This window comes from Heterocephalus glaber, unplaced genomic scaffold (genome assembly GCF_053883595.1).
Source record: "Heterocephalus glaber isolate CG9 unplaced genomic scaffold, H.glaber_assembly_v1.0 deba00001600, whole genome shotgun sequence".
In the NCBI taxonomy this organism is placed as follows: domain Eukaryota; kingdom Metazoa; phylum Chordata; class Mammalia; order Rodentia; family Bathyergidae; genus Heterocephalus; species Heterocephalus glaber.
In genome coordinates, this window is record NW_028258372.1 from 7318296 (window position 1) to 7344761 (window position 26466).

The window sequence follows — 26466 nt, forward strand, 5'->3', positions numbered from 1 at the left end:
TGGAGCTTAATATTAAGGAGACAAGCAGGCAGCTTTTATAAAATGATATATAACTTCCAAGTATTTTCGGGAAGCCACAGAATGGCTAATGAATGCTTCTGGATAAGTTTGAAGTGTTAATTCTATGTGCCCCTCTGTGCTTTTGTTTTTGCAAAGACCTTAATTAAATTTATTTCCTCGGCAGCCTGCTCTCTGGCCTCTTGAGCTGATGGGCCACCTGGATGGAGCATGTGATACAGCTGGACCAAGATTTATCTGATGTGGCACCATCAGATAAATCTCTTTGAATCTGGTCAATCAGCAAACCATCAACCTTTTTCTTATTTACAAAATACCAAGCCATTCCACCAAACATACTTTCCATATTTATAGATATCTTCATAGGTCTGGTGATGAATCTTAATGTATTCAGCAGAATCTGGCTCAAACTGGGCAACACAAAGATTAAGGACATCAGCATGCCAGTCCTGGCTGTACATGGTCTTAAGGTTTTCTCCCTTGAAAATTATTGGTGGTAAAACCCTATGACCTTATTTGGGGAAATAAATTTGTATCATCTTGGTCCCATTCTTCCCAAGAAGCTTTGTGTGGTGTGCCACTTAGTTCTCTTACAACAATAAAATGCTCCCGGTGTGGTATGGTATAAGATATATCAGTAGACACATATTTGGCTGTTTCTGTCCCTTCCAAAATCTTATCTTCTGCTAACACATCATTTATGGGTGCTCATTCTTCCAGAACTAGTGGTATTTTTAATTGTACTTTAGCTGCTTCAACTGCCTTTCTGGTAGCCTCTTCCAACTGTGCCTGGGTCATTAGCTTATAGGTTGGAGGCTTCAGCTCTTGTATAGCTGGCTTAAAAATTTTCTCCAAGTTCAATCCTGTCATCTTGATAAGGATGCTTTGGACTTCTTTATCCATAAATGTAGGTTTCTTTATATCTGAGGTACCAGATTCTGCAGTGCTGGAGCTGAGCTGATGGCATGGCAGTCCTACAGCGAGGGACAGAGGGAGTGGCTGGAACAGAGCATCTGGTTGAAGCTGGGTTCAGGTCTGGATACAGACCGGCTCCATGCCTCGAGAACCTGTCAAGAACCTCCACAGTGACACTGGAATTCTGAGGGCCGCCATGACCATTTGAGGTAGCTTGGTCTGGAAATGGATCTGATCCCTTAGCCTCACTGTAGAACAGAACTAAACATGGTTAGGACATGGTGTGCCTTGTCCCACAACCTGACAAGAAAAAAGGACAAAGTGGAAGAGAAAAACTAATAATAAAAAGGAACTAATAACTAGAAAGTAGATGTGGCGTGATTTACTCTGTCCTTTCATCTCTTGTAGAAAAGACAGATAACCTAATGAGATCTTGGTAGTCTTGTGGAAAGAACTTAAGCCCAAACAATAACTCCAACATTTTGCCTCTGCTCCCCCACACAGGAGGATGAGGATTTCCTGCTCTCTAGCATTGTTGTTTACTCGGGATAGATTCCCTCACCCTTTGTCATAGAGGTGGAGCAAGGTCATCTCAGAATGAGGCAGGGCTATGGGGGTAACCAGAGACCTCAAGTGGCACTCACTATTTACTGATCCTCTGAGAACAAGTAGAAGACTGACCCATGGTACCCTAGGATGTTGTCTGGGACCCTAGGCAGTTATTGATGGATATAGGAATAAGACCATCAGAGTAGAACACATACTGTTGAATCAAAGAACTGGGAAAGTAATCCCCCTACCCCCAGTCCATTCCATATTTGGGACCATTCTCCCTGATCCCTGAGAACATTCTGAGAATAGATGTTGTTCTATTAAGAAATATATTATAGACCTCTGTGGAGAATTTCTACCCAAAGTCTAGGTAGTTAAAATGGCCCCAAATTCTCATGTGTTTGGAAGATGATTGGATTACGGGTTATAGCTAGATGTAATGTTAGGAGGTGAGTCCTTTTTGGAAGAGGCAGGTCACTGAGGGCATGACTTGGAAAGTTATATCTTCCTTTCCACCTCCTCCCTTGACCCTCTTTGCTTCTGGATGCCCTGCTGTGAGTGGCTCTCCTCTGCCATCTGTTTTTACCATGCCTTTCCATCAAGTTGTTTTGCCTCAGAGATGGCCAACTATGGCCAAAATAAGCCTTTCCTCCTTTATGTTTTGTGTATTTCTCAGTAATGAGAAAGTGATGACAAAAGATTTTGGTACCAGAGAATTGGGAGTGCTGTGACTGTTACTTGACCAAGTGGTTCAGAAACCTTTGGAACTGGTTCATGGAAGGAGTTTGGAAAGGTTTGGAGATCCAGACTGGAGAACCCCTAGAATGCTGTGAGCCAAGCTTGATGGGAGATTCTGATTGGAACTCAGAAGACCAGAATGATGATAGAAAGATTGTAAAGACCAGGCACAGGAGGTTTCAGTTGGGAACAAGGACTCCATTGGCATTTGGATTCCAGGCCATGTGTGTTATACTGTGGCAGAAAATTTGTTCACATTTTCCTCATGTCCTGAGGCTTTGTGATAGAATGAATTTAAAGTCTGTGGACTAATCTGGTGGAGGAAATTTCAAGGTAGACCAACATTCAGGCTCTGGCATGGGTACTGTTAGGGCTTTTAGTCAACTCTACCCTAAGAATCGAGAGCAAACAGCACAGCTGAGTGATTTTAAGTTTTGAGTTTCACCAGTAAGGAAGCTCCTGTAAAGCTGGAGTCTATAAAGCTGGAGCAGAGAAGAGCTTGGTTGTTGAAAAGATTAGCATTAAAAAGAACTCTGGTATTCTGGATCAGCATAAGGAAAATGGCTTTAGGGCATGTAAAGAATCAGCATGATCACACTCTTTGAGGACTCAAAATCGTAAAAGTGAAAGACTGTTTTAAAACAAGAGCCCCAGGGCACCCTACTCAAGAATGGCTGCCTAGGGAATTTGTTCCCCCAGGATTTGGTTCACAATGCTCAGACATCCAAGCATTTGGAGGCCTCTGCAGCTATGGCCCAAGAGGTCCTGGCTACTGATTTGAGTTGGCAGCAGACCTTGGCATCACCTAAATGGTGCCGGTTTTACAGTCATGCAGAGTGTAAGAGTTGTGGGTTCAGGAAGATTTCCACCCAGCTTTCAGAAGAAGGCCTAGGAAGTCAGGCAGTATGCCCCTGAGAGGGCAGTGCATGAAGTTGTGAGAATAAAGCCAAAAGTACAACGGAGACCCTAAGAAATTAGAGAATCTAGGAATGTGGAACATCTGAAGAAAGGCACAAGAAGTGAGCAAAGCCAGCCCAAGAGAGACGCCATGAGGCTGCAACCACCACCAATGCTGTAGGGGTGGGGCTGTCCAAGTCTTTTGGAGTTCACATTTAATGTTTGTCCTATTGGCTTTTAATCTTGATTTGATCCACTGCTTTCTATCCCTCTGTTCCTCCCTTTTGGAATAGGTATGTTTAACCCGTGATGTTGTATGTCAGCAGTGTTTAAAAATTCTTTTGCTTTTTTTTTAAGGGATGGTGGTTTGAGACAGGGTCTTATTATTTCAAGCTGGCTTTGAACTCACTATGTAACCCAGGCTGGCCTTGAACGTGCTGTGATCCTCCTGCCTCAGCCTCTCGAGTGCTGGGATTACAGGCATGCACCACTCTGCCCAGATAATGTTTTAAAATTTTTACAGAGACTCAAAGGTAAGTTTGCTTTGAGTCTCAGAGGACACTTTGGACTTGTACTTTTCAGCAATGCTGGAACTGATAGGACTTTGGCAATTCTTAGAGATGGACTAAATGCATTTTGTGTAAAGAGATGCACACGAGTTTCTAGGAGCCCAGGGAAGAAAGTTGTGGTTTAGATTTAAAATGACCCTCAAAGCCTCATGTGTTTGGAAGATAATTGAATTATGGGGGCTAAATGTGATGTTAGGAGGTAGGACCTGGGTGGAAGAGGTGGGTCGCCGTGGGCATGTTCTGGAAGGTTGTATCTTCCTTCCCAGCTCCTCCTTTGGCTCTCTCTGCTTCTGGATGCCATGCTGTTAGCAGCTGTCCTCTGCTGTGCCCTCCACCATATCCTTCAACCATGTCATTCTGCCTCGGAGCTGGCTGACCATGGACTAAAACTTCTACAAACTGTAGAAGTTTTGCCCAAATAAACCTTTCTTTCTTTAAGTTGTGGGTGTAAGATATTGTGTCTCAGGGACAAGAAAGTGACTAAAGCAATAGTAGTAAAGGCAGTGCTGAGGGGAGGAAGCAAAATGGGCCCATTAGCTTTTCACTCCTGGGAGAGTAGTAAATATCAGCCATGTGTGTGGCTTGGCAGACAGGGCGAGAATGGAGAGATTGTAAAAGAATTAGAGAAGGTTGAAATCTCATGAGCTGCCCACCATGCTTTCAATAGTTCTATCTGGCTGATTGAAAAAAAGTGGGGTGGGGTGATTTAGCTCAGTGGTTCCACCACCTGCCTCACAAGCACAAGGTCCTGAGTTCAATCTCTGGTACCAAAAAACAAAACAGAACAAAACAAAACAAACAAAAACCCCCAACCAGATAGGACTTGAAGAATACCTATTGAGTACAGGGAGTTAAATAAGAAAACTGGGAGAAAATCACACATCTTTTGCTAGCTACATCTTGATATTTAGAATATATATTTAGAGGACTCATATTTAGAATATATAAAGAACTAAAAAAAATTAGACCCCTCAACTAAAAGACCCAATTAAAAAATGGGCAACTGAAATAAATAGACAGAAGTACAAATGGCCAATAAATACATGAAAAAACTTTTAACACCTCTGGCCATTAGAAAAAGGCAAATTAAAACTACACTGAGATCATATCTTCCTCCAGAAATAATAGCTATCATCAAGAAATCAAATAATAACAAATGCTGGTGAGGCCATGGGGGAAAAGGAGCCCTTCTATATGGTTGGTGGGAATACAAACTAGTACAACCACTATGGCAATCAGTATGGAGATTCCTCAATAGAATAGAAATTCCTAAAAATAGAAATTCCATTTGACCCAGCTATTTCTCCTCTAGGTATCTTCCTGAAAGAGTTAAAGACATCATATTACAGTGATACATTCACATCAATGTTTATAGCAGCACAACTCATAATAGCTAAATCTTGGAAGCAGTCTATATGTCCATCCCCAGATGAATTGATAAAAGAAATGTATTTATTTATTTAGGTACTGGGGAATTAAACTCAGGACCTTGTGCTTATGAAGCAGGTAGCGGCACCACTGAGCTAAATCTTCACCCCAAAATGTATTTATGCACAATGGAGTACTACTGTATCATAAAGGATACATTTGAGACATTTGTAGGAAAATGGATGCACCTTGAGACCTTAATATTAAATGAAATAAATCAGACACACAAGCTTAAATATCGCAGTTTCTCTTATATGAGAAACCAAAAATACAAATAATGAGCAAAACAGAAGATAGATAATAGGAATTAGGGAGATCTTTTTCAAATAGGAAAGGGATAAAAAAATGGAGGGAGTGGAGGGGAAGAATTGAGATGTTATGTACATGTATCAATTCCCCATGAGAAATGTAATCATTATGTACTGTAAATGTGTACTAATAAAAATAAAAATTTAAAAAAAGAAGGGAGCCATAATGGACTGAGATGGTTTCCTAGCAGGAAGCATTTAAAAAGGCAAATATCTTACAGCTCAGGTGCAGGCTCTGGGTACCCTTCTACCAGGTGGGTCAAAGCAATTAGATGTCACCAGTACAGCAGATGACATGAGTTGGGGTCTCTGGGCAAGAATAACAAGGACAAAAGTTACCTTTAGGTTTTCCTTAATCACAGTTCTGGAAATGAGCTGAGACTAAACACACCTTTTAGAACAGCAGTTTCTAGCAGAGTGTGATGCCCTAAAGCAGGTGCAGCCACTGTGGGATACTTCCCTGGTCACAATGTGAGCTGCCCCTGCCTATCACAAGGGCCTCCATCTGCGATAGAACAGACTCTTTAAATAAATGGCATGTATGTATATTCATGACAGTGTCCTCTCCAAAAGCGTAGTGAGTCCCAAGCTGTGGACAGTGTTGGGCCCAGTTATTACAAAACCACCTCACCATCCCAAATGGCGGTTGAGTCTATGATCACACAAGTGTAAGCAGGGGTAGCCCCCATTCCTGAAAACGCTCAGTATGCAGAGCCCAATGTCTGCACTGCCACTGCCCCTGGCCACTGCCTACCTTAGATGGACACAATCAGAGCAGCTGCTGGGCAGAGCTGCGGGTGGTATGGCTGGCAGTTACTTGTAAGTCATGGCCACTGGCTGTTTGTACCGACTATTGGGCAGTGTACTGAGGTCCTGTGTTGTGAATGGCACAAGGATAAGGGGAATGATTCTGTACTGGGAAGTCCTCTCAGGGGAGCCATCATGTGGCACCAAATGTGGGAACAGCTCCATGAACCAGGGGCACAAATGACTGTCATATACCCCCTCATATTAAGACCTCCACTTCTGGAAATATGAAGGTGGATGCTGTGACCAAGGTGCAGCCCCCGGCAGCAGACCTAACAGGCCTGGTGGGTGTGTAGTGACAGTAGACATAAAAGTGCTAAAGGACAGTACATAGCTAAGGGACAGAATTGCCCCTAAAAACTGTGACCTGGTGGCAGACACGACCCCGTGGCAGGTGTCCTTAGACCCCTACCCCTGTTGTTGAACACACAAAGGGATACAAAACGCTGCCCAACCTGTGAGGGACTGGCAGGTTGTTACATGTCTCCTTTGCCAGAGGACACAAATATGCCTTAACCTGTGTAGACACAGCTACTGGCCTTACAAAAGCCTTGACCAGCAAGAGCTAACAACAAGACTGCCACTGTCAAAGGTCTTTAGAAGTTTCCTGTGCTATATGGGTCCCCATGCCACGTGGCAGTGTCTGGGGCAACCCATCTCAGAAGACACGGTGTGTCATTTTACTTTCATCCACCACTTAATGCTCAGCACCTAGGAGCTCCAGACACTGCCTCAGACCATCTGTGTCTACGTCCAGGTGCCTTCCTGCCAGCCAGAGTTGATGCAGACAGAAAGCACTTCTAATTTACACTGCAACCACTGAATTTGGGGACAGTTCTGTGGGGGGAGCAAGTGGCTTTTTCCTTCTGGATGAGTCAGCTGTTTGTTGCATAATGTGAGGAGCCTCTGGCCTTGGTAACTCGATCCCATTGATCCTGCTGGACTCTGGACTTATGAAGAGTGGGCTAAAGAAAATCTCTCTGGGCACTCTAGTTGGCTTGGTGTGCTATTTTGATTTGAGTTTCAGAAATCACTCGTGGACCCCATCATGTTGGTAATCCTGTGTAGTATGCTCCACCATACCAGCTCCAGCTGCCATCAGTATGATCTAACAGGGATGGTGATGTCTTGCCAGATGGCGCAGGTTTACAAGTTCCTCTAAAAGCATGTTTATTTTAGCTTGTAGTTGTGGTCTTTTCAGTTTTCCCTGAAACCTGTTTTGGTTATCAAGTCAAAATATGTATATATCCCCCATATCACACACCTCATACCACATAAGACGACCCAAATCAATGCCTTGTGTGACTCTGGTCCTTCTATGGGAGACATATAGGTTACTGGTTTGGTTCCTGGGGCTCCTAGTAGAAAAAAACTATTTGCATAATTATTGTCTCTTCCCGCACACTCCTCTACCACTGCTGTGGACCTGTGTACCCGCTGACCAAATGACATATGGCATGCTGCATACATAATGCTGAACGTCTTACAGGTTCAGGGCACACTGCAGAAGAGGGTGGCACATAAGATTCTGAGTGTTGGAGATGAGGGTAAAAGGTGGGGATTCAGCCTGATGTAACTGCAGCTGTATCTACTAAGATGGCCCCAGAGCCATCCTGGTTGGTTTTCCCTAGTTTCCCAGCACATTCTAAACAAACAAACAGAAACATTAATAGTAGTGTTTTATGATCAGACCCTGGCATCATTAACACTAGGCACGTACCTCACATCTTTAATGTTATGCCTTGAGATAAACCAGATACAGTCCAGCTTGGACGAAGTCACATTCATCCAGACTACTTTGTATGTTCCCTTCCTCTGATGCAAATCACAAGGATCCATTCACTAGTCTGGCTGCTGCTCAGGACCATAAATTTCACTCTGCAATCCCGGATGTTTCTGCCTTTTTCTCGGGTCTCACAGCACCCTGTGGATGGTCCTCATATACTGGGATGGGTTTTTCTGGAACACGAGTTCAGTAATAAACCCGACATCTAAGGTTAACTGATTATCCGACTGAGAAAGAACAGCCTTTCCAAGAATGTTGCCAGGAGAACTGTGTCCATGTGCAAAAGAATGAACTTGAACCCTTACCTCAAACTATATATAAAAATGATCTTAAAGTAGACCAAAGACCTAAAATATAAGAGCTAATAGTATAAAACCTTAAAGGAAAAATGCAGAAGTAAATCTTTCTGGCCTTGGGATTATTGGGTAAAGGATTTAGATGTAACTCCAAAAGCAAAAGCAATTAAAATAAACAGTATTTTGTCAAAATTAAAAATGTTCCTGCTTCAAAGGATGGCACCAAAAATGGGAAAAAGAAAGCCCACAGAATGAGACCATTCTGCGAACTGTGCATCTCATATGGAACTGTACCCAGAATCTATAAAGATCAGGTCAATAATAAATACAGAGACCTGGATATGGTGGTGTGCACTTGTCTCAGATATCTGGGATGCTGAGGCAGGAGTATCTCTTAAGTCCAGGAGTTTAAGGCCAGCCTGGGCAACACAGCATGGGCTTCTATCTCAAAAAGACAGCTGATCTAATTAAAATAGAGCAAAGGCTCTGGATATTTCTCCAAGAAACATAAGCAAGCAGTAAGCACATGAAAACACACTTAACATAATTAGTCATCATGGAAAACCATAAAATAACACACCAGTTTGGATGAATTGAATACAAAGTCAGATGATATGTATTGGCAAGAACGTTAAGATAATTGGAACTTCATATGCTACTGGCAGGAAAGTAAAATGGTACAGCTGCTTTAGAAAACAATCTAGCAGGTTCTCAAATCAATTAAACAGTTATTAGATGGCTCAGCAACTCTATGCCTAGCTATATAATCAAGAGAAATCAAAACATTTACACAAAAACTTATAGAGAAATATTCTCTGAGGATTATTTATAATAGCCAGAAACAATCCAAATGTCTATCAACTGATGAATGGATGTAGAAATTTGGTATATCTGTACAATAAAATATTAAATATTATTCGGTCATAGAGAATGAAATTGAGTCAGGCATGATGGCACGTGCCTGTAGCTTATCTTAAAAGAAAAAACTTACATGCTACACAAAGGGGCCTTGAAAATATGCTAGGTGAAAACATCCATCATAAAAGACTATACATCATTCCATTCATAGAAAATGTCCAGAACAGAGATAATCTATGAAGAATACGTCAGTGGCTGCTTAGGGCTGGGGGAATAGGATGATAGCTAAAGGGTACCAAGATTTTTTTTGGCGGGGGGGATGAAATATCCTAACGTTGTGGTAATGATTACACGTATTTGTGACTATATTAAAAAATGACTGAATGGCTACTGAGTCAACTGTATCAAGGCTGCTTGAAAAGTGTAGAGAATAGTTGTCAGGCACTGCTCACTGATTTACATCTACTGTTTGTATTCCTTAGTAGAATAACTGTGAGGCATCAATATTTCTACCTTACAGAAAAAGATACTGAGGCTCAGGACATCCTGCCTCTTACAAAAGATACCATAGAGTTGGTTCTCTGCCTCTTCTGATGAAGGTGTTCTCTGATCCCACAATGAAGAAAAAGACTGGAAATGGAGTTTGAAAATTAGGCAAAGTATAGGTCACTAGGTCTTGTAAACTGTAACATTTTACCTTTAAGCAACTGGAAGGGTTTGAGCATGGAGTTATAAGACACTAATTTTAAGATTTTTGTTTTTTGCCGGGGATTTAGCTCAGTGGCACTGTGCCTGCCTGGCAAGCCCAAGGTCCTGAGTTCGATCCCCCGTACCAAAAAAAAAAAATTATGTACTACCTTAAAAATTTTTTTTTTTTTGAGACAGGGTCTCACTATGTACACTTCAGGGTGGCTTTGAACTTACTATGTAGCCCAGGCTGGCCTCAAACTCAACTCGATCCTGCCTGTCTCCTGAGTACAAGATTTTCTTACAACTAAGGACACAGTGGGAACAGCAAGGAGGTATTATAGTTGTTCAGAAGTGATGATTATCCAAATTATCTTGAGTTCATTCCTTTTCTTCCTACTATTCTAATCTAAGCTAATTAATTTTGGTGGTGAATTTGAATAAAATATAGTATTTTAAAAATGGTTCCTAAAGGTTCTATAAATATGTAACTACTAGACTGGGAAAACAGATCAGTGGCAGAGCATTTGCCTAGCAAACATCAGGCCCTGGGTTTGATCCCCAGCATCCCAATCCCAACCTCAACAACAAAACAAATAATTATTTTACTGTCTATTCTCACAAATCTTTTTCATTAGCTATTTAAAACTCATAGTTGACTACTCTAGCAATATTAGAGGCCAGTGTGTGGGGGGAAGATCTGTGGGAAAATGATCTTGAGCATTACTGAAGATCAGATTAGAAAATAGTTTGTTTTTTGGGGGAGGGGCAAACATTTAATTTATTAGTCATTAATTCTTTGGCCTATTTTGATCAGTGTCTAAAAGCACACTACTTTAGAAGCTTTAAATAGCTGTTACACTTAACCTTAGTTCTATGCATAACTGAGTCTCTTTAATTATATGGCTGCTTGGCTACTGAAATATTTTCCACAATATAGATAAAAAGGCACAGGACACAAGGGATACCAACAAAAAACATGCAAGGCTATCTTAATGGACAAGAGATAAAATGTTACGTTGTAAGAGTGAGCAATATCTCATGCAAGACCATCATGCCATGGGATCCCATTTAGGTATGTTACTTTCAAAGCCTGTGTTGTTCCTTGTACTATCCTTACCCAAATTTTATTGACCTTTTATAGTCATTTCAAATGCTTCCTTATCACAATCGTGGAAGCCATAAATATCTGTCTATGCAGAATTAACCTGATCTTTCTCTGGGTATGTTATTTACCTTACTACTATGAAGGTGAGTGCCTTGGTCACACAAAATTATCTAGCATATTTATTTATGTAAGACTGTTAGCTGCTGGAGAACAAAGGATTTTCCTTTGTGTCCTCAGTATTTAAAAGTCTGCAGGATGGGTCAGGTGTTCAGAAATACTTTAAAATGTAACCAATGCATCCATACATGGTTGTTTTAAGGTCCTAGAGTATACTTCATGGTATCCTAAACTGTTAACAGTGTTTTTATTATACAAATTCATCAAAAGTATGTGGCGTTCATGCTAAATGAAGTAACAATTTGCCTCTGACTTATTTTTATAGAGGAAAAAAAACTTACAGAAAATAGGTACCACACACTTAGATGCATTGGTTTAAAAACATCATTAACTTGACAATATACTTCTCTTGTCAATTTTTTTATTGTGCTACTTGTGCCAAGGAGTGAAACTTTATTGAATTAGGCTTAGATCTTTAAATTATTCATTTAACAAATTCATTTAAATAAGTTTAATATTCCAGAAATGACAAGCAGCTTAAATACAAGTTTGATAACTATCATTTAAAAAAATTAATAAAATCGAAGTCAGTTAAATTTCCAACAAGGCAATATAACATTTACCACTAACCTGACTAAAAGGTCGCACTCACACTGCTACTTTCACACTGTCAGTACTCGGCATAGGCATCTTCATCATTTTCTCGTTATCCACACTCTTTGTTTTGTAGAAAAATAATGTAGAAAGCACACTGCTGCACTTCACAAGAAAACATTAAAAGCTTAGCTGACAAAGGCAGTCTGCTTCTAGATGATCAATTATTAACAGTCCATTCGTTACACATGATCAGTTACCTGTCATAAATTATTTTACAACACTTATTTATTGATGAATTTTATAGCCTACGTCAAGTATCATTACTTAATTGCACACAGTCACACTGCAGAGAAAAGGGTGCTTTTGTTCTTTCTTGTTCCACACCGACTCACACTCTTCCCATTCTCAAATCTTTGCCTGAGGTCCTGTGATAATTTGCCAGTTTTAAAAACCTGAATAAGGGATTTTTGTGATTCAGTAGCAAGCTGCTCCACAGCAAGAATATTATAAAAATTTGTTCAGACTTATCAATATTAGGCACATGCAAAGTGTACCAAATATCCATAAAACAGGTTTATCTCAAATTCTTTCATGAGGTTGCTAATAAGCAGTGAACCGGTCAATCTAACCTGGATAATTAGTCTCTGAATTAAGAGACTTTAAAGATAAATAGTCTTTAAGCTTGCTGAGCAAATGTCAACATTACAGTTAACCAATGCATTACTTGGAAAATTACTCATTTGAGGTAGATTACACAAAGTTTGTGAAACTACAAAAAGGCAGCAAAATTACATGCCCATACTTCAGCTTCAACATTGTAACAGGCAACAAACAAAAATACATATTATGATTAGAAATCTTAATCACAGAATCAAAGTGCATAAATTATAAAATAGCAACTTTAAAAAATAATCAATAGCTCAATCAGTCTCATTTTAAGATTGGTCTAATATTTTAACTATAGAGAATGAAAATGGGACAAAAACTACTAGCATATAAAATTAAAACAGAAATCCCCTCTCAAAAACCTAACAGACACCAACTACTGTGAAGTACATACTTTATTTAACATTCCAATAATAAGCCATATTTACATATTATATAAATGTATGAAGTCTTAATATAAAATAGAAAAAAATGCCTGGACTAAAAGAATCACTCCACAGGGAGTTATTTTACTTACTGAAGACCTCCTGTTTACAAAAATTTACAATAATTTATATAAATTATTTTCTTCCAAATTAGATGATTTTTAATCCATACAATTCTGATGACTTTATAAATACGTGTGCATTAAAACCCTGGAAAAAAATTACAGCATTTTCCTACGTAAAACTTGCTTTGGAAAGGAAGATGGTTTCTTCCTGCCCCTTCCAACAGCTTTTCCTGTTACTTCGGCAGTTTTTCCTGGTTTACTCTTTATGCCATCAATTGGGCTTGCCAAGGGAGAAATCAGCTTAATTTCTACTGGAGGAGGTGACCAAGAACTTTCTTTTTCTGTGTTTCTGAAAGGAAAGATAGAATCAAATAAGAATAAACATATTATGTTATAAATATAACTGATTTCTCAATATTGTGAAAGAAACCTTAGGGTGAGTGCTTTCATTTTGTAAGTGAAATAATGGCTTCAAGAGAAGTGAAGATGAATGATATAGTTTTAAGTCACGTAAGCTCATTAGAGGCAGAGTTAAAATTTCACTTCAACGTTTTTGTTTAAGATTTTTGTTTTCTGATTTGGATATTTAAAAATAATTGTTGTGAAATTTTCCTTTAAATGTTGCATATATATTAATGAATTACGAGGATGGGCCATATACTACTAGTCTATGGGGGCCCAGCAGGCCAGGCCCATGGAGCTATAGAAAATGGCAGTTCTTTAGCACCAACAACTGGCAAATACATGTGTCATTTCACAAACATGAAGTAGTTTTTCAAATATATACCAAGTCTATTTATCAGTAGTGTTTTTTTGATTTTGGTTTCTTTTGGTACCGGGGATCAAACTCGGGACCTTGTGCTTTTGAGGCAGGTGGCAGAACCACTGAGCTAAAATCATTTTATGATTTTAAAGTTTATATTATTAGTATTTGTCTTTACTAATGAAAAGGTGAACTATTCCACTTTTCTCCCCCATTCATATCCTGAAGGTACTAAACTACCTCTGTCCACCAACCTTCTTCAAAAAAGCATGAATGGGCTTTCATGTGACAGGGAAACCTACCTTCAGCATTAAAATGTAACAATGTCAAGGAGTCAGTGCTAGAAAAGACCTCAAGAACTACCCCTTTCTGATAAGCCTAATTTCTTTTTTTAAATACCACTTGTCTCAATTCTAATTTGGTGGGGGTTTTTTTGGTACCGGGGATCAAACTCAGGACCTTGTGTTTGCGAGGCAGGTGGTGGAACCACTGAACTAAATCCCTGGCCCCCTCAACTCTAATTTGGAAAAACAAATTGTTAGGGGTTACAAAACAGAAAATTATACTTACTTGTTTGCCTGTTTTGTTTTTGCAGTCCTGATTCTCTTCACTTTTTGCTCTCCCACAGTTTCTACTGTTTTAGCATCATCTTCCTACAAGTTAAAATTTTTAAAAGGTAAATCATAAACATTTGAAATTGGAATTTAAAAGTTTTATTCTGACTTATGGAGTATAGTCAAACAATTCTAATAAACTCAAGTCCCAAATGGATTACTCTGATTTGCTAATAAAAATCTTAGTCAAAACCTTACTCAACTAGGTATGTTCTGTATTGCTTATTCCTGTAATTCAATTGTTCTCCAAGTCTTGTCAATTTTATTTTGAATGTTTCTATTGTTCACTGCCCTTCATCTTGCAGGGAAAGGCCACAGAGACTGTATTTTTTTTCCCACCTTAGAATCTTTCATAAAAAACTACTTAAAATACATGGCTATTTACTAGTTCACAAATACTCCCCTCCAACAAGCCACTGCCATTTTCTGCGTCTCCCTATCTATTTTCTCTGTCAGAAATGCCCGTTTCCTCTATTTTCTGTCTCCAGGGGTGTTTGGGCGTACAAGATTCTTATTATGTAGAGAAATAATTATTTGTGATTTTGTTTCTTCAACTTCATTTCCATTAACTGAATTATTTTTGTGTTAAGCCTTTGCATAGTAAAGGTAATTGCAGGTAATTCAATAAATGCTTACGAATTGGCATGCATAAATACAAGGAACTCAAACCTTGAAGAATTTTCATTTTAGGGTTATGTACGGGTAGGTCACTGAATTAACTCTCAGTCTCTCCAAGGGAATTTTCCAAATGACCCAACAGGACTTCTAGGATGTACATCTTAAATAAACAGATTAATTCTGGAGGGCACTAAAATTGAAAAAAACCTTTCTCCTAATAGGTAACTCAAATTGTGGCTGCCAGTAGGTAATATATCATAGTAACATACTACAAAGTTGTCTGAAAGCAGGATCTCCAAAAGTAGTACAGACAAGAGTTTTGGGCTTTTAGCATAAACGGTTGATATCATAAAGTAGTTTATTTAGGAAACATTTATTTAGAAAATAAGAGCAAGTTTAAGCAAATACACACAAGCATGTTTTCCTTACCAGTTCATCTATAAGCCTGGATGTGCTGGATATGTTCTTTCGCTTGGTCCTCAAAGTAGGAGGTGAGAAGACAAACTGAGAAGATAAATCTGAAACTAATTCTTTCAGCTGTGTAGGAGTCTCTATTCTTTCAGCTAAAGAAAAGTTGGGGGAAAAAAACCAACACTGCATCCATATCTTTAAAATATATGCTTTAATACGTGTGTATGTCAACAAAAAGCTTGATACAAATGATGCACATCAAAAAGATATCCAGACATCTCCAAACCTAGAAACCACAACTATCTTACTTACTCATGTTAGGGAGAAAGAATGGTGGTGGTGGTGGTGGGGGGATCCTAGTAATCATTTTGCATCAAACCTAAACAATGCTATAATGTAAAGAAAGAACAAAGCCATACTATTCATTAGTTAAAATACTTACTGCTCCCCAAATGTCTGGAGAAAGCATTAATTGAATATATGATCCAAGCTAGTCTGTGTTGTAATTTTCAGACAGGATTTTCATTTACATCGTACTTTTTTACTTGTAAGAATAATTTCATTTACATAGAAAAGACTTAAACCCTCTTTTCAACTTAATCTGAGCTACTTGTTCTAGTCAAGAGAAACAACAGAAAAGTTCATATGATATAAGGAAAAAGTAAGCTAAGAAGGTAACTCTGCCTCAGTTTCTATAAAACAAGCTTAATGGCAACACCTATCTCAAAGGTATTCTGAGGATTAAGCCAGGTACAGTGAGTGGCACATGCCTGTAATCCCAGCTGAGGCAGGCAGAGCACTCAAGTTCAAGGCCAGCCTGGGCTACATATTGAGTTCAAGGTAAGCCTAAAGTACAGGGCAAGATCTTGTCTCAAAAACAAAACAAAGTAACCCAAATACCACCACAACAAAAAAATCAAAGGCATTCTGAGATTAAAAAATTAGAATATCATGTGGCATATAGTATATGGTTTATAAGTAGAATTTTGAATGTTTTGTTATTTTAAAAAATATACAAACCCTTGACAGAAACTCTCAAATTATATTTCAGTTATTTAACTTACTAGGACAGAATTCTACCAGATGTCAGATTCTGCATTTAAGGCATGTGATTCTGAACAACAGAAAAAAAACAGGGGTCACACCAAGAATAAAGATCATCTCCACTACCAGCTTACTGTAGGTAGAAGTTGCAATGCCTAGGGCTACTGATGGGAGACTTCCCCATTCTGGTGCTAAAAATACAAATATTTCTATACTCTTTCTATGGAAATGATTTATCTATCTCAACTTGCAATCTTTTTGCCTCAGACTCCCAAATAGGTGGGAATACAGGCATATACTACCATAACTAACAAAAAATGATACATTCTGTAATTCTTTTCCCAACTATAACTTAATCAAACTGTATTTTGTGTACCTAACCATTATCAAAGAGCTATTCTAGACATGTATCAAGTATACTAGCTTAAGTCTTTTTCCATTATCACCTTTTTAGACATTAAAGCACTTTCTCCATGGAACTGTTTTACCCCAAGAAATGTTAACAATATCAATACACTATACATGTTATACATGTTATACATATATGTGCTTTAAACATAGAAACAGTAAAATACTTTTACTCTTTTGAGAGAAATACCACCTTTATTGAGAAGGTCTGAGCTATCACTGGCTCAACAATGAAATGAATGAGGTTGGGTATGCAGCATACCAATTTATGGGCAATAAGAATATAGATTTCATTAATTTCTATACCATGATCAGTAAAAAACTACCAGTGGTTCCTCTCTAAACAATCTGGGGTTGGGCCCAGGGATTTAGCTCAGTGGCACCACACCTGCCTCACAAGTGCAAGGTCCTGAGTTCGATTCCTGGTGCTGCGAAAACAAACAAACAATCTGGGGTTGTAGCTATTAACAGTGATGTGAGCCAAAGCTAGTAGATTAAAAACATATCCTACTTGGAGAGAAACCAAAACTAAGTCACTACAAGGACAGAATGAAGCTCAATATTACAGAAAATAATACCTATATCAAATAAATCCTAAGATTTAAAAAACATACTGTATCACTGAATTCTTGCATCTCAAACCTGGAAATATGAAATCTTTAAAAAATAATTTGTTTGAGGTTTTTTTGTTTGGAGTGAACTCCCTTTTAACAATAAACTGTTTTGAAGATTAGTTAGTGCTTTAAATCAAACAGTACTTTAGCCAAATTTTAGGCTGAAGATTCTTGTTTTTTTTGGTACTGGGGATCAAACTTGGGACCTTGCGCTTGCAAGGCAGGCGCCAGACCACTGAGCTAAATCCCCAGCCCAGGCTGAAGATTCTGAATGAATGAAAACTACAAATAAAAATAAAAGTACCTTTAACTTTCTTTGAAATCTTTGCTGTAGGAGAAAATAAAGTCTCATTTTTTGGTTCAGAAAGGTCTTGCAAAAAGATGGCCTTGCTTGATCTAGTCCTTATGCTACGGGAAGATTTAATAAAAGCTGTGGTAGAAAGCAATCTCTCTTCTTGGTCATTTGGTTCATGTGCCACTTCATCTACATGTTCTTCTGACACTGAGCATAATGTATGTTTTTGGCTTTGATTTTCGGTCTTCTTTATAAGCTTTTTTGTAGAGCTCATTACCATATCAAGTTGCTCATTTGGCACTATGGTGGATTTTTCTAAACCTGGTCCTCCAACATTGCTATTTTCATTTTTAGCTGGGGTGTTCCTTGCAGATCTTCGGACACTGAGAACTTTTGTCTTTTGGGGACTTCTCTCTTCCTCTACAGCCTTAGATCCAACATCTTCCAATGGATTTATCTTCCTTGGTCTACCACGTTTCCTAGGTGTGGCAGACACATCAAATTCTGCCTGAAGAGTTAACTGGGATGAATCAAGTTTAGACTCTTGTATAATACCTGACACACTAACTTCTCTCTCTTTGACCTTTCTACTACGTTTAACAGAGAGTTGCTGGTAATTGGATATCTCATCCTGTTTATACCCTGTATTTTCAGAAGCTTCTAAATTAGCATTTCTCAATTTTTTGGCAGCCCTGCTAGGACTTGCTACATTACTAACTGTTAGATCATTTATAATTTCATCATGTTCTTCATTTTCTACAGATTTTTTAATTCTTTTCGGAGTTTCTTTTGTAACAGACAAAAGCTTAACTTCTTTTCCAAAAGTTTCTTCAATTGCTGGTTCCAATGGCTGAGATAATTTTGACCTTTTTGGTTCTCTACCTGGAGTAACTTGTGTTTCTTGTTCCACAGAATCAAAACTTTCTAATGTGTCTTGATTAATTTCTTTTTTATTCTTTCCTCTTCTAGAACTAAGAGAACTTTGAGGTATTTGCTGTTTCTGAGATCTTCCTTTAACATCAGAATAGGCACTTTCAGAAGGCTCAGAAATTTCTTTTGTTTTTCTAGTTTTCTTCCTAGCTGGTGACCCCAACATCTTAGGAGTATGAACATCTGCTGACTCCTGTTGTGCTGATGTGATGTTCAGGTTTTGGACACGCTGCCGTCTTGTGCGAGTTCTGGAAGAAACCGTATCATCACTCTGGCTGACATTTATAGTCACTGTTTCTACTTCCTGAACAGTCTTTCTTGTACGTTTGACTAATTTGGTAGAAGACATCACATTTTGGCTTATTAAAGGCATGTTTTCCTGCATGGACTGTTCCACTGTATCTGAAGTAATTTCTTTACTTCGTGTGTCCTTAATTACATCTAGTAAATTTTCTGCAATTGTTACTTTAATTGGTTCAGGCACATACGGTAAAGTCTCTACTTTTCGAGATTCCTGGTCACTTGTTACGATTGATGACAAATCTGCAACATGTCCATGAGTATCATGTTCCATATTATACACAAGTTTTTCCTTAGTTGCTGTGTTAGCTGCTTTTGGCAACACATTTGATGTTGTGGAATCACCTGTCTCAACTTCTCCTTCTTCACCTTCTAATATCAAGGTAAAGTTGCTCTGAGCGACAAAAAGTTCCCCATCGCCTTCAGCAATGTCACATTCAGCAGGGTCTTTATCAGGTAAGTCACAAAACTGTTGCTCAATAGTATCAAAATTATATTTAAGTTTAAGAGTTCCAGAGGGATACAACTCATTAAATGAAAGATTCCTAGCCTCTTCTCCTGGTTTTTGAACTTCAAGCTTTTCATGTACATTCACCTAAAATAAATCAAAGAGACTGGTTAAAGGATTTTAAAATATTATTTTTAACCAAAAGCACAAAGATTTCAAATGACCATTTCACATTTGGTGTGTGCACTTTAAAACATAAACTATATGTGATCTATAGCATATACTAATGGGTTTACTTTATAAGATACCATTTAAGCAATCAGTCAAAATAACTAGACAGAAAAGGATTTGAAATTATGACTGGAATTAAACCAGAAATACATTTCCCTAGCTAAAAAGACAGTATCAACAAAATCTTGAAAATCACTATGATACTAACAGTTGTTAGAAAATTAAGGACTTATTCTAGTCTCATCTGAGAAAAAATGTAACTGGAGAAAAGAAACAACCCCCAAACTACTTTAATGATAATCCCCACATTAGCTAACTATCCACACCTTTCTAAACAGTATGATCCCCATAAGGTTGAAGAACAATTCACCTACATAAGCTCCCTTGGGCTAGACTCAATCCTCTTCCCTTTGCTGGGGCTGCATAAACCATGAAATTCCTAAGGCTTTCAAGTTCAGTACCTCTCCTGCAAGGGTTTGGTGGAAGAAGGAATGGTCCTTGCATTTACCTTTTGGTAAGGGAAGGGGAGAAAAAGGAGGAGGTAGAAAGTAACAGAGAGAGAGAGAGAGAGAGAGAGAGAGAGAGAGAGAGAGAGAGATCTCCTGACCAAGAAGGTAGAACATTACCACCCACCTAGAAAATGACATTTCCCCATCCCCAAACATTCAGTGAGTTGACAGATTTGAAGTAACCTATAAACAAGGATTCCCACTTACACCATGCCCACATTTTTATTAGCTTTGCAATTGAAGGAATAGGGACTTTAGCCATCTATTTTACAGTGAGACTATTTATAAAAATGGATAGGGGTAATTACAAAATTTTTATTAATTAAACTGCCCAAATTTTACTTTCCGAAAGTAACCAGAAATTAGTTTCTCAGAAATAAAAGTTGCATCTTAATATGAGAATTGGTATAATTTTAGAAAATCACATTAGGTATAAAAATCCCCCCAAAAACCACACCCCAAAATCCTTTCTGGAGGTGAGAAAGTTGAACATTAGCTGGGTAAATACTCTCCCATAAGTATGCATGGGGAAAATATCCTGTTTTACTTTATTCTTACATATATGCTCTTAAGATGTTTGTCTTTGGAGTAGCCATTATATGTTTTCTTATGGCTAAAAAACCATTCATTTAAAGTAGATAAGCAAAAATTAAACTGTCAAATTGTGGCTTAACACAGCCTTTTGGTTTTCATGAGATCGTTTCTTCAAGGATGTGTTTTTTTATATTCCACAAAATATTTATACTTATTCTTTGAAAACAGATTTTAAAAGAGATTTTATAATAGCAGTCAAATAAACAAACACATTAGGTTTAAACAGTCATGTCTTAAATTGTAAACCAAAACTGAAAGACAAAGAAATAAAAAAATTTTTTACATGAATTTCTTGAGTATCAGGAGGACTGTCAGAAATTGGATGCTTTTCTTCTGGTAAGTCAGCACTTTGTTTTAGCATATCAACTTCTGTTTCATGCTCTTTTAAGTTCAGTGCTATTTCCTGGTCAAGCCTATGTTCAGACACAACAGGACTTTCAGAGGTAATAAGCCCAGAGCTTCCACTCTCACTCACATCAGCCAGAGCTGAAAGAAAGATGATTTAACTCTTTAAATTTTAACTGCAAAACATGATCTATGGACAATTAAGAAAGCAAACAGAAAGGAAAAGGTCACCCTGCACCTGAGAATATTATCTTAACTGTCACACTGCAGAAAGGCTATAGTATCCTACAAGGGAAAGCCTGTGTGGCTCTATATGTTAATCCACTTTTTTCAGTACACCATCATTACTTTTATATAATTTGTGTATCCTTTTCACAGAGATAAAACACAGAAGATAAACTTCACATTTAAAAATGACTTTTTTCTGCTGAAACATAATTCCTGCCCTTATTACAAAAGCTTAATACAATGGCAACTGTTTTAAGGAGACTCAGATGTTTGTTCATTATTAACTTGGAAACTGTATTACCTGGGTGACTATTAGACAACTGGCTGTTCTTGGTGAGCCATTATAAAATGTTGAAAAATTCCTTTCATCTTCCTCTTTGCCAAAGTTGTATGTCGTTAGCAATCATAGGTCATATTTGGGTTTAGCATTTGTGAATGACACAAAACATAAGATATCCTCACGGATCTCTAACTCAATTAAAAATGTTTTAGTTTAACAGAAATCAACGAAAGGTAAAAAGTTAAAGAAAGAACTAGGAAAAATATTCTCATACTTTTAAGAAATTGGCTGGGTGTGGTGCATGCCTATAATCCCAGCACTCAGGACCCTGAGGCAGTAGGATGGCCAAAAGTTCAAAGCCGGCCTGGACTACATAGTGAGATCTCGTCTCCAAAAAAAAAAAAAAAAAAAAAAGCAAAGCAGGGAGGGGGGAGATGATTATCCCTGATACGCAAATAATAGCAAAACAACACGAAAACTGTTTTCTACCTGTCAGTTTGGCAAAGAGGAATGGGAAAATAGACTTTTTTCACTCATCACTATATACATAACATATGAGACATCTAACATATAATATGTGAGTAATCTAAGGTAACATATGAGAAATCTAAGCATAATCTTTGACCCAGTAAGTGTATGTCCAACTGAAATACTGACAGAATGTTTGAAAATATATATATATATATATATATATATATATATATACACACAAGAATACTCACTGCAGAAATGAAACAGTAAAACAAAAAAAAGGGGGAAAATCATGATCAGTCCAAATGTTTACCAATAAGCAATTAGCTGAACACACACCCATAGTACAGAATCCTACTAGAACCATCATAAAGGATGAATCAATCTATATTCTTGCCATGAAAAAATGGCTTGTTGGACTGGGGATTTAGCTCAGTGGTTATGCTGCCTGTCTCGCAAGCGCAAGGACCTGAGTTTGATCCCTGGTACCAAAAAAAAAAAAAAGGCTTGTTATTAAATGAAAAGTTGTTCTTTAAAAAATAAATGCACTTACTGTTAATGGAATGATAATTATTTATAGTAACAGTTAACATTTCCTGGCTTTTAAGTGCCAAGTACTACTCTGAACACTTCACATGCAATTGGCTTAATCCTAACATCATAAAATGAATACTATTTATATTTAACAAACAAAAAATACAGAGGAATAGCCCACAGTCTTATAGTAAAGTACAGAACTGGGTTATTACCCCAAGCCATCTAGGTCAAACCCCTGTAACCTTTTGCCACCTTACTATCTCCTCACAGAAAGAAATCATTTTTCAACAAAAAGACACTTTAAATTGTTAACAATGTTTTCTACTTTACATTTCAAGACGATTCTCATACTTATTGTACAATAAGTATGTATATATTCTTTTTTTAAAAAATTGCATATATACTTAATCAGAGGGCAACGTCAGGTCTGCTCACATTTGCCCTAAGCCCTATTCATAATGTGATAGGCACAAAGGTTTAACAGTTAAGGGCATAGGCTCTAGAATCAGATAGACAACTGTATCATAGCAGTGTTCTAAGAAGGGATGAGTTAATACATGTGAAATTCTTTTGGCAATAGACATTCCACATGCCTGCTTTCCTTAAACCCAACTTCGAACTCTAAGAAAAACACCTTTCTCACATCTCTCTAGTCTGGGTTTGGGAGGAGATAATTAAACACTGAAGTGAAATAACTCTAAAGTCAAATCATACATACATTTATCGTTGTCTGCTCTAATTGCAGACGTGCAAGATTCAGCACACATTAGTCCTTCATTCAAAACTGGTGCCTTGGACTTCGGAGTCAGGATTTTCCTTTAGAAACAGAAATGCGTAATTTACTATGTAAGAAGATTCTATCAAACCAGCTTTAGACCTATTGGCTCTCCACTTGTTTTTTTGATGCATACCAGGGTTCAAAGAAATCACTATTCAAGCTCATTTTCTTTTCTTTTTTTTTTTTGGTACCGGGGATCGAACTCGGGACACCTTGCGCTTGCAAGGCAGGCGCAGTAACCAGTGAGCTAAATCCCCGGCCCTCAAGCTCATTTTCAATATTTTATAAAATTTATAAAGTGAATTTAAAAACAAATCAATGCCGTATTTCTTATCTTCCTACCATTTTACTTTTTTTGACAACAATGATATGGCCTTAAAGTACAAGTAAAATACGATTTTTAAATGCTTGCCAGCATAAATTACTCTGAAGATAATTTTTAATAATCAGTGGTCATATTCTTCAAATAAGCCTGTTAAGTATCACAAAATATTTCCTCTGCTCTCAGGATTAGGTTCAATATTTTAATACAATGTTACATTGTTAATGGTTCTAGACAACAAGCAAACAGTTTTGAGTGGAAAGGGTATTGAGTCCGGTAATTGATGCTGACAAGTTCTAACTTGCACACTGAGTAGAAATTTTCCATCAAAATGCACTGAATACCAAATTCAACAAGTTTTAAGCAGTCAAATACCAAAGGATGACTGTATTCATTTATTAACAGATGTTTGTTAAAAAGATTTGTCTCAACCACAGAATTTATAGCAAGGATAGCTGAGAGCAATAAATCAGAAAAATATCAAGTAAGTTTATATTTAAAAAGGAACTACTTGCTTAACAAGACATTAAACATTCACCTAGATTCTAAATATTCACCTAGGTTCTCACTGAACCAGTTTCTTTGGATATGAATGCTTCTTGCTTTTTAACTATTCCAATTATCTGCCAAACTCATTGCAACAAGTAACATTTATTTTCATTAAAATTAAAAAAAAAATTAGAACAAACAAAATGAAACAATCTTTTTATTGGTTTCTGCTACTTTTCTGATGAAGGCTTGGCAAAGATTTCAACTATCCAGGTAGACTTCTCAGAAGTTATGTGATGGTGCTTCATAATAAGGTGACTATCAAAGTATGAATTTTGTGGGTAATTTATGAGGTTACTCCCAGTACTTGCTTCTTACAAAGCAATGTACCTAATGTCTTAAATGATCATATTTTATGTGGGTTAATTTTGCTATAATATTACTATCTCTCTTGATAAGTGAAGTTGTCACTTTTGTGTATGCTCTACAATGTTACTCAAAGTGCTGACATGCAGTCTGAGTAATTTTGCAATGAAACAAGAAGCTTTTGTCAGAAAGTAAATAGGTTATTATATCAATTAAGTCAGCTAACTTTTTTTTTAGTAATTTGAATATTATTTTATTGCTCCTGGTATACGAGGGTGCCTATTCTTTTTTGCCACACTGGGGATTGAACTCAGGACCTTGCACTTGTGAGCCAGGTGTGGCACCACTGAGCTAAATCCCCAGCCCACAGTCAGCTAACTTTTCATACATTATCAAGTGGAGATGTGGCAGATCTAAATAAGCTCTAATATGCATAGAATATTTTACTGTTGGCTCACAAGTTTTGCTAAGCATCTTTAAAAAATATTTTAATTTGTCTTCATAAACTTACCCTTCATGGACTGATGGCACACGAGAAGATTCGATTCCTTGAAGGGGGCTTAAGTGATTTAATTCTGAAAGTCTCTCCTGTGAAACTTCTAAATTGCCTATAAGTCATAGAGATAAGAATAGTATTCATGCTAAATGTCTTAACAGTTACTCATAGTTTCGTACCTTTGTGCATGTGTGTCCAAGTGTGGTCCTGAGGACGGACCCACAGCCTGGCACATATGTGCTAGGCAAGCTCTACCACTGAACTACATCCCAGCCCTGGAACTTTTTAAAAATAAGTTATTGGGCCTGCTTTTTTTGTTCTTTTACATGTACTGTCTTAGTGATAACTGCCAGCAGAGTTCCTTCTAATTCTCTGAAGCTAGCTCAAGAGCTCCCCCACTTCCCTTAAAGTCTCACTTTTGACTCTTAGTTTAACAGGCTCTGTTGCAAATGTTCTACATATATTAACATAATCCTCAATATGTGAAGAGGTAGATGAATAAATTCAATCTGTTTTACTATAAAGTTCCCATTATATGATCCCCTAATCAGAAAGATTTGCACTGCCTAATAGTGTTGGAATAATCAATGGAGATCCTGCTATGTACATTCTTATCTAATATTTACCACTGAAATATTTTAGACCACAGCACTTCAAAAAAGCAGTGTAAATTTCTAGACATGCTATTTCTGAGCAGAATATTAAAATTTTTAAACCAATTAATAATGCTTTTGTGTAGTAAAGAAGACAACACAATACAAACTTCACTGAACTCTCACATCTGAAGAAACATTAGTTTAGCCTAGGCAAAAAGTATTTCTCAAAAGATACCTGAGACACAGATTTTTATACATGCATTTGCTTTGACAGACTTAATGTGACCTTTAAATAAGCTTCTTAGAACTGTGCATGGGGTAAGAAATCTAAAAATAGGCTTAGTTTTTGGATCTACCAATTCTAAGCCAAGTCTCCTTTCCTAGTATCCTCCTGGCCCTCACAGAAATAGTACTAACCAACCTTGCATTATAATGGCTTGTTAAAGCAGTTCACAATCCCCTGCATGACACAAGGGCAAGTGTCCTGCCTGCTTTACTTACTGTTTGACATTCAACACCAAGCAAACACACCAGGAGGAGCTTTCTGAAAGCATATGCATTAACGACTCAGTCTTTGAAATTAGAATTAGTTCCCATAGTTACTAGAAGAGCTTTTTTTTCTTTTGGTACCAGGGATGGAACTCTGGACCTTTCGCTCACAGGTCAGGTCATGGAACCACTGAGCTAAATCCCTGGCCCACTTGAAGACCTTTTATATCAGATTATCACAAATTAAATTTTCTAACACATTACTATTCTTTTACAAATTTCTTGACTGAATTAAAAAAAATACACATAAGTTCTCCTTTCAAATCTCATACCTACTTCTGGAGCAGTGTAAGCCATTCTCACAAAGTGAAGCAAGATTTGAGCATTTTGTCTAATACCTAGTGCCCTATGAGTATAGAATAATTATTTAACTTGGATTTTCTTATGATAGAA

General features: G+C 37.6%; 1 protein-coding gene and 1 pseudogene across 3 annotated transcripts in view; both read right to left on the bottom strand.

The window, feature by feature from the left end:
• Nucleotides 1–12: 12 nt before the first annotated feature.
• Nucleotides 13–1137, bottom strand: LOC101704933 (small ribosomal subunit protein mS22 pseudogene; annotated as a pseudogene).
• An 11587-nt stretch (nucleotides 1138–12724) lies between these two features.
• The window catches only part of Ahctf1 (AT-hook containing transcription factor 1), a 77107-nt gene continuing 63365 nt past the window's right edge, over nucleotides 12725–26466 (bottom strand). For all 3 annotated transcript variants that reach the window (XM_004853481.4, XM_004853482.4, XM_087194065.1), the window contains exons 30-36: nucleotides 24944–25040; nucleotides 23196–23293; nucleotides 20900–21102; nucleotides 17614–19429; nucleotides 15262–15395; nucleotides 14171–14253; nucleotides 12725–13186 (exon numbers count right to left, since the gene is read on the bottom strand). In XM_004853481.4, the coding sequence (XP_004853538.1) occupies nucleotides 12994–13186; nucleotides 14171–14253; nucleotides 15262–15395; nucleotides 17614–19429; nucleotides 20900–21102; nucleotides 23196–23293; nucleotides 24944–25040 (2624 nt within the window). In that variant the 3' untranslated portion in view covers nucleotides 12725–12993. The remainder of the gene's footprint in view (nucleotides 13187–14170; nucleotides 14254–15261; nucleotides 15396–17613; nucleotides 19430–20899; nucleotides 21103–23195; nucleotides 23294–24943; nucleotides 25041–26466) is intronic.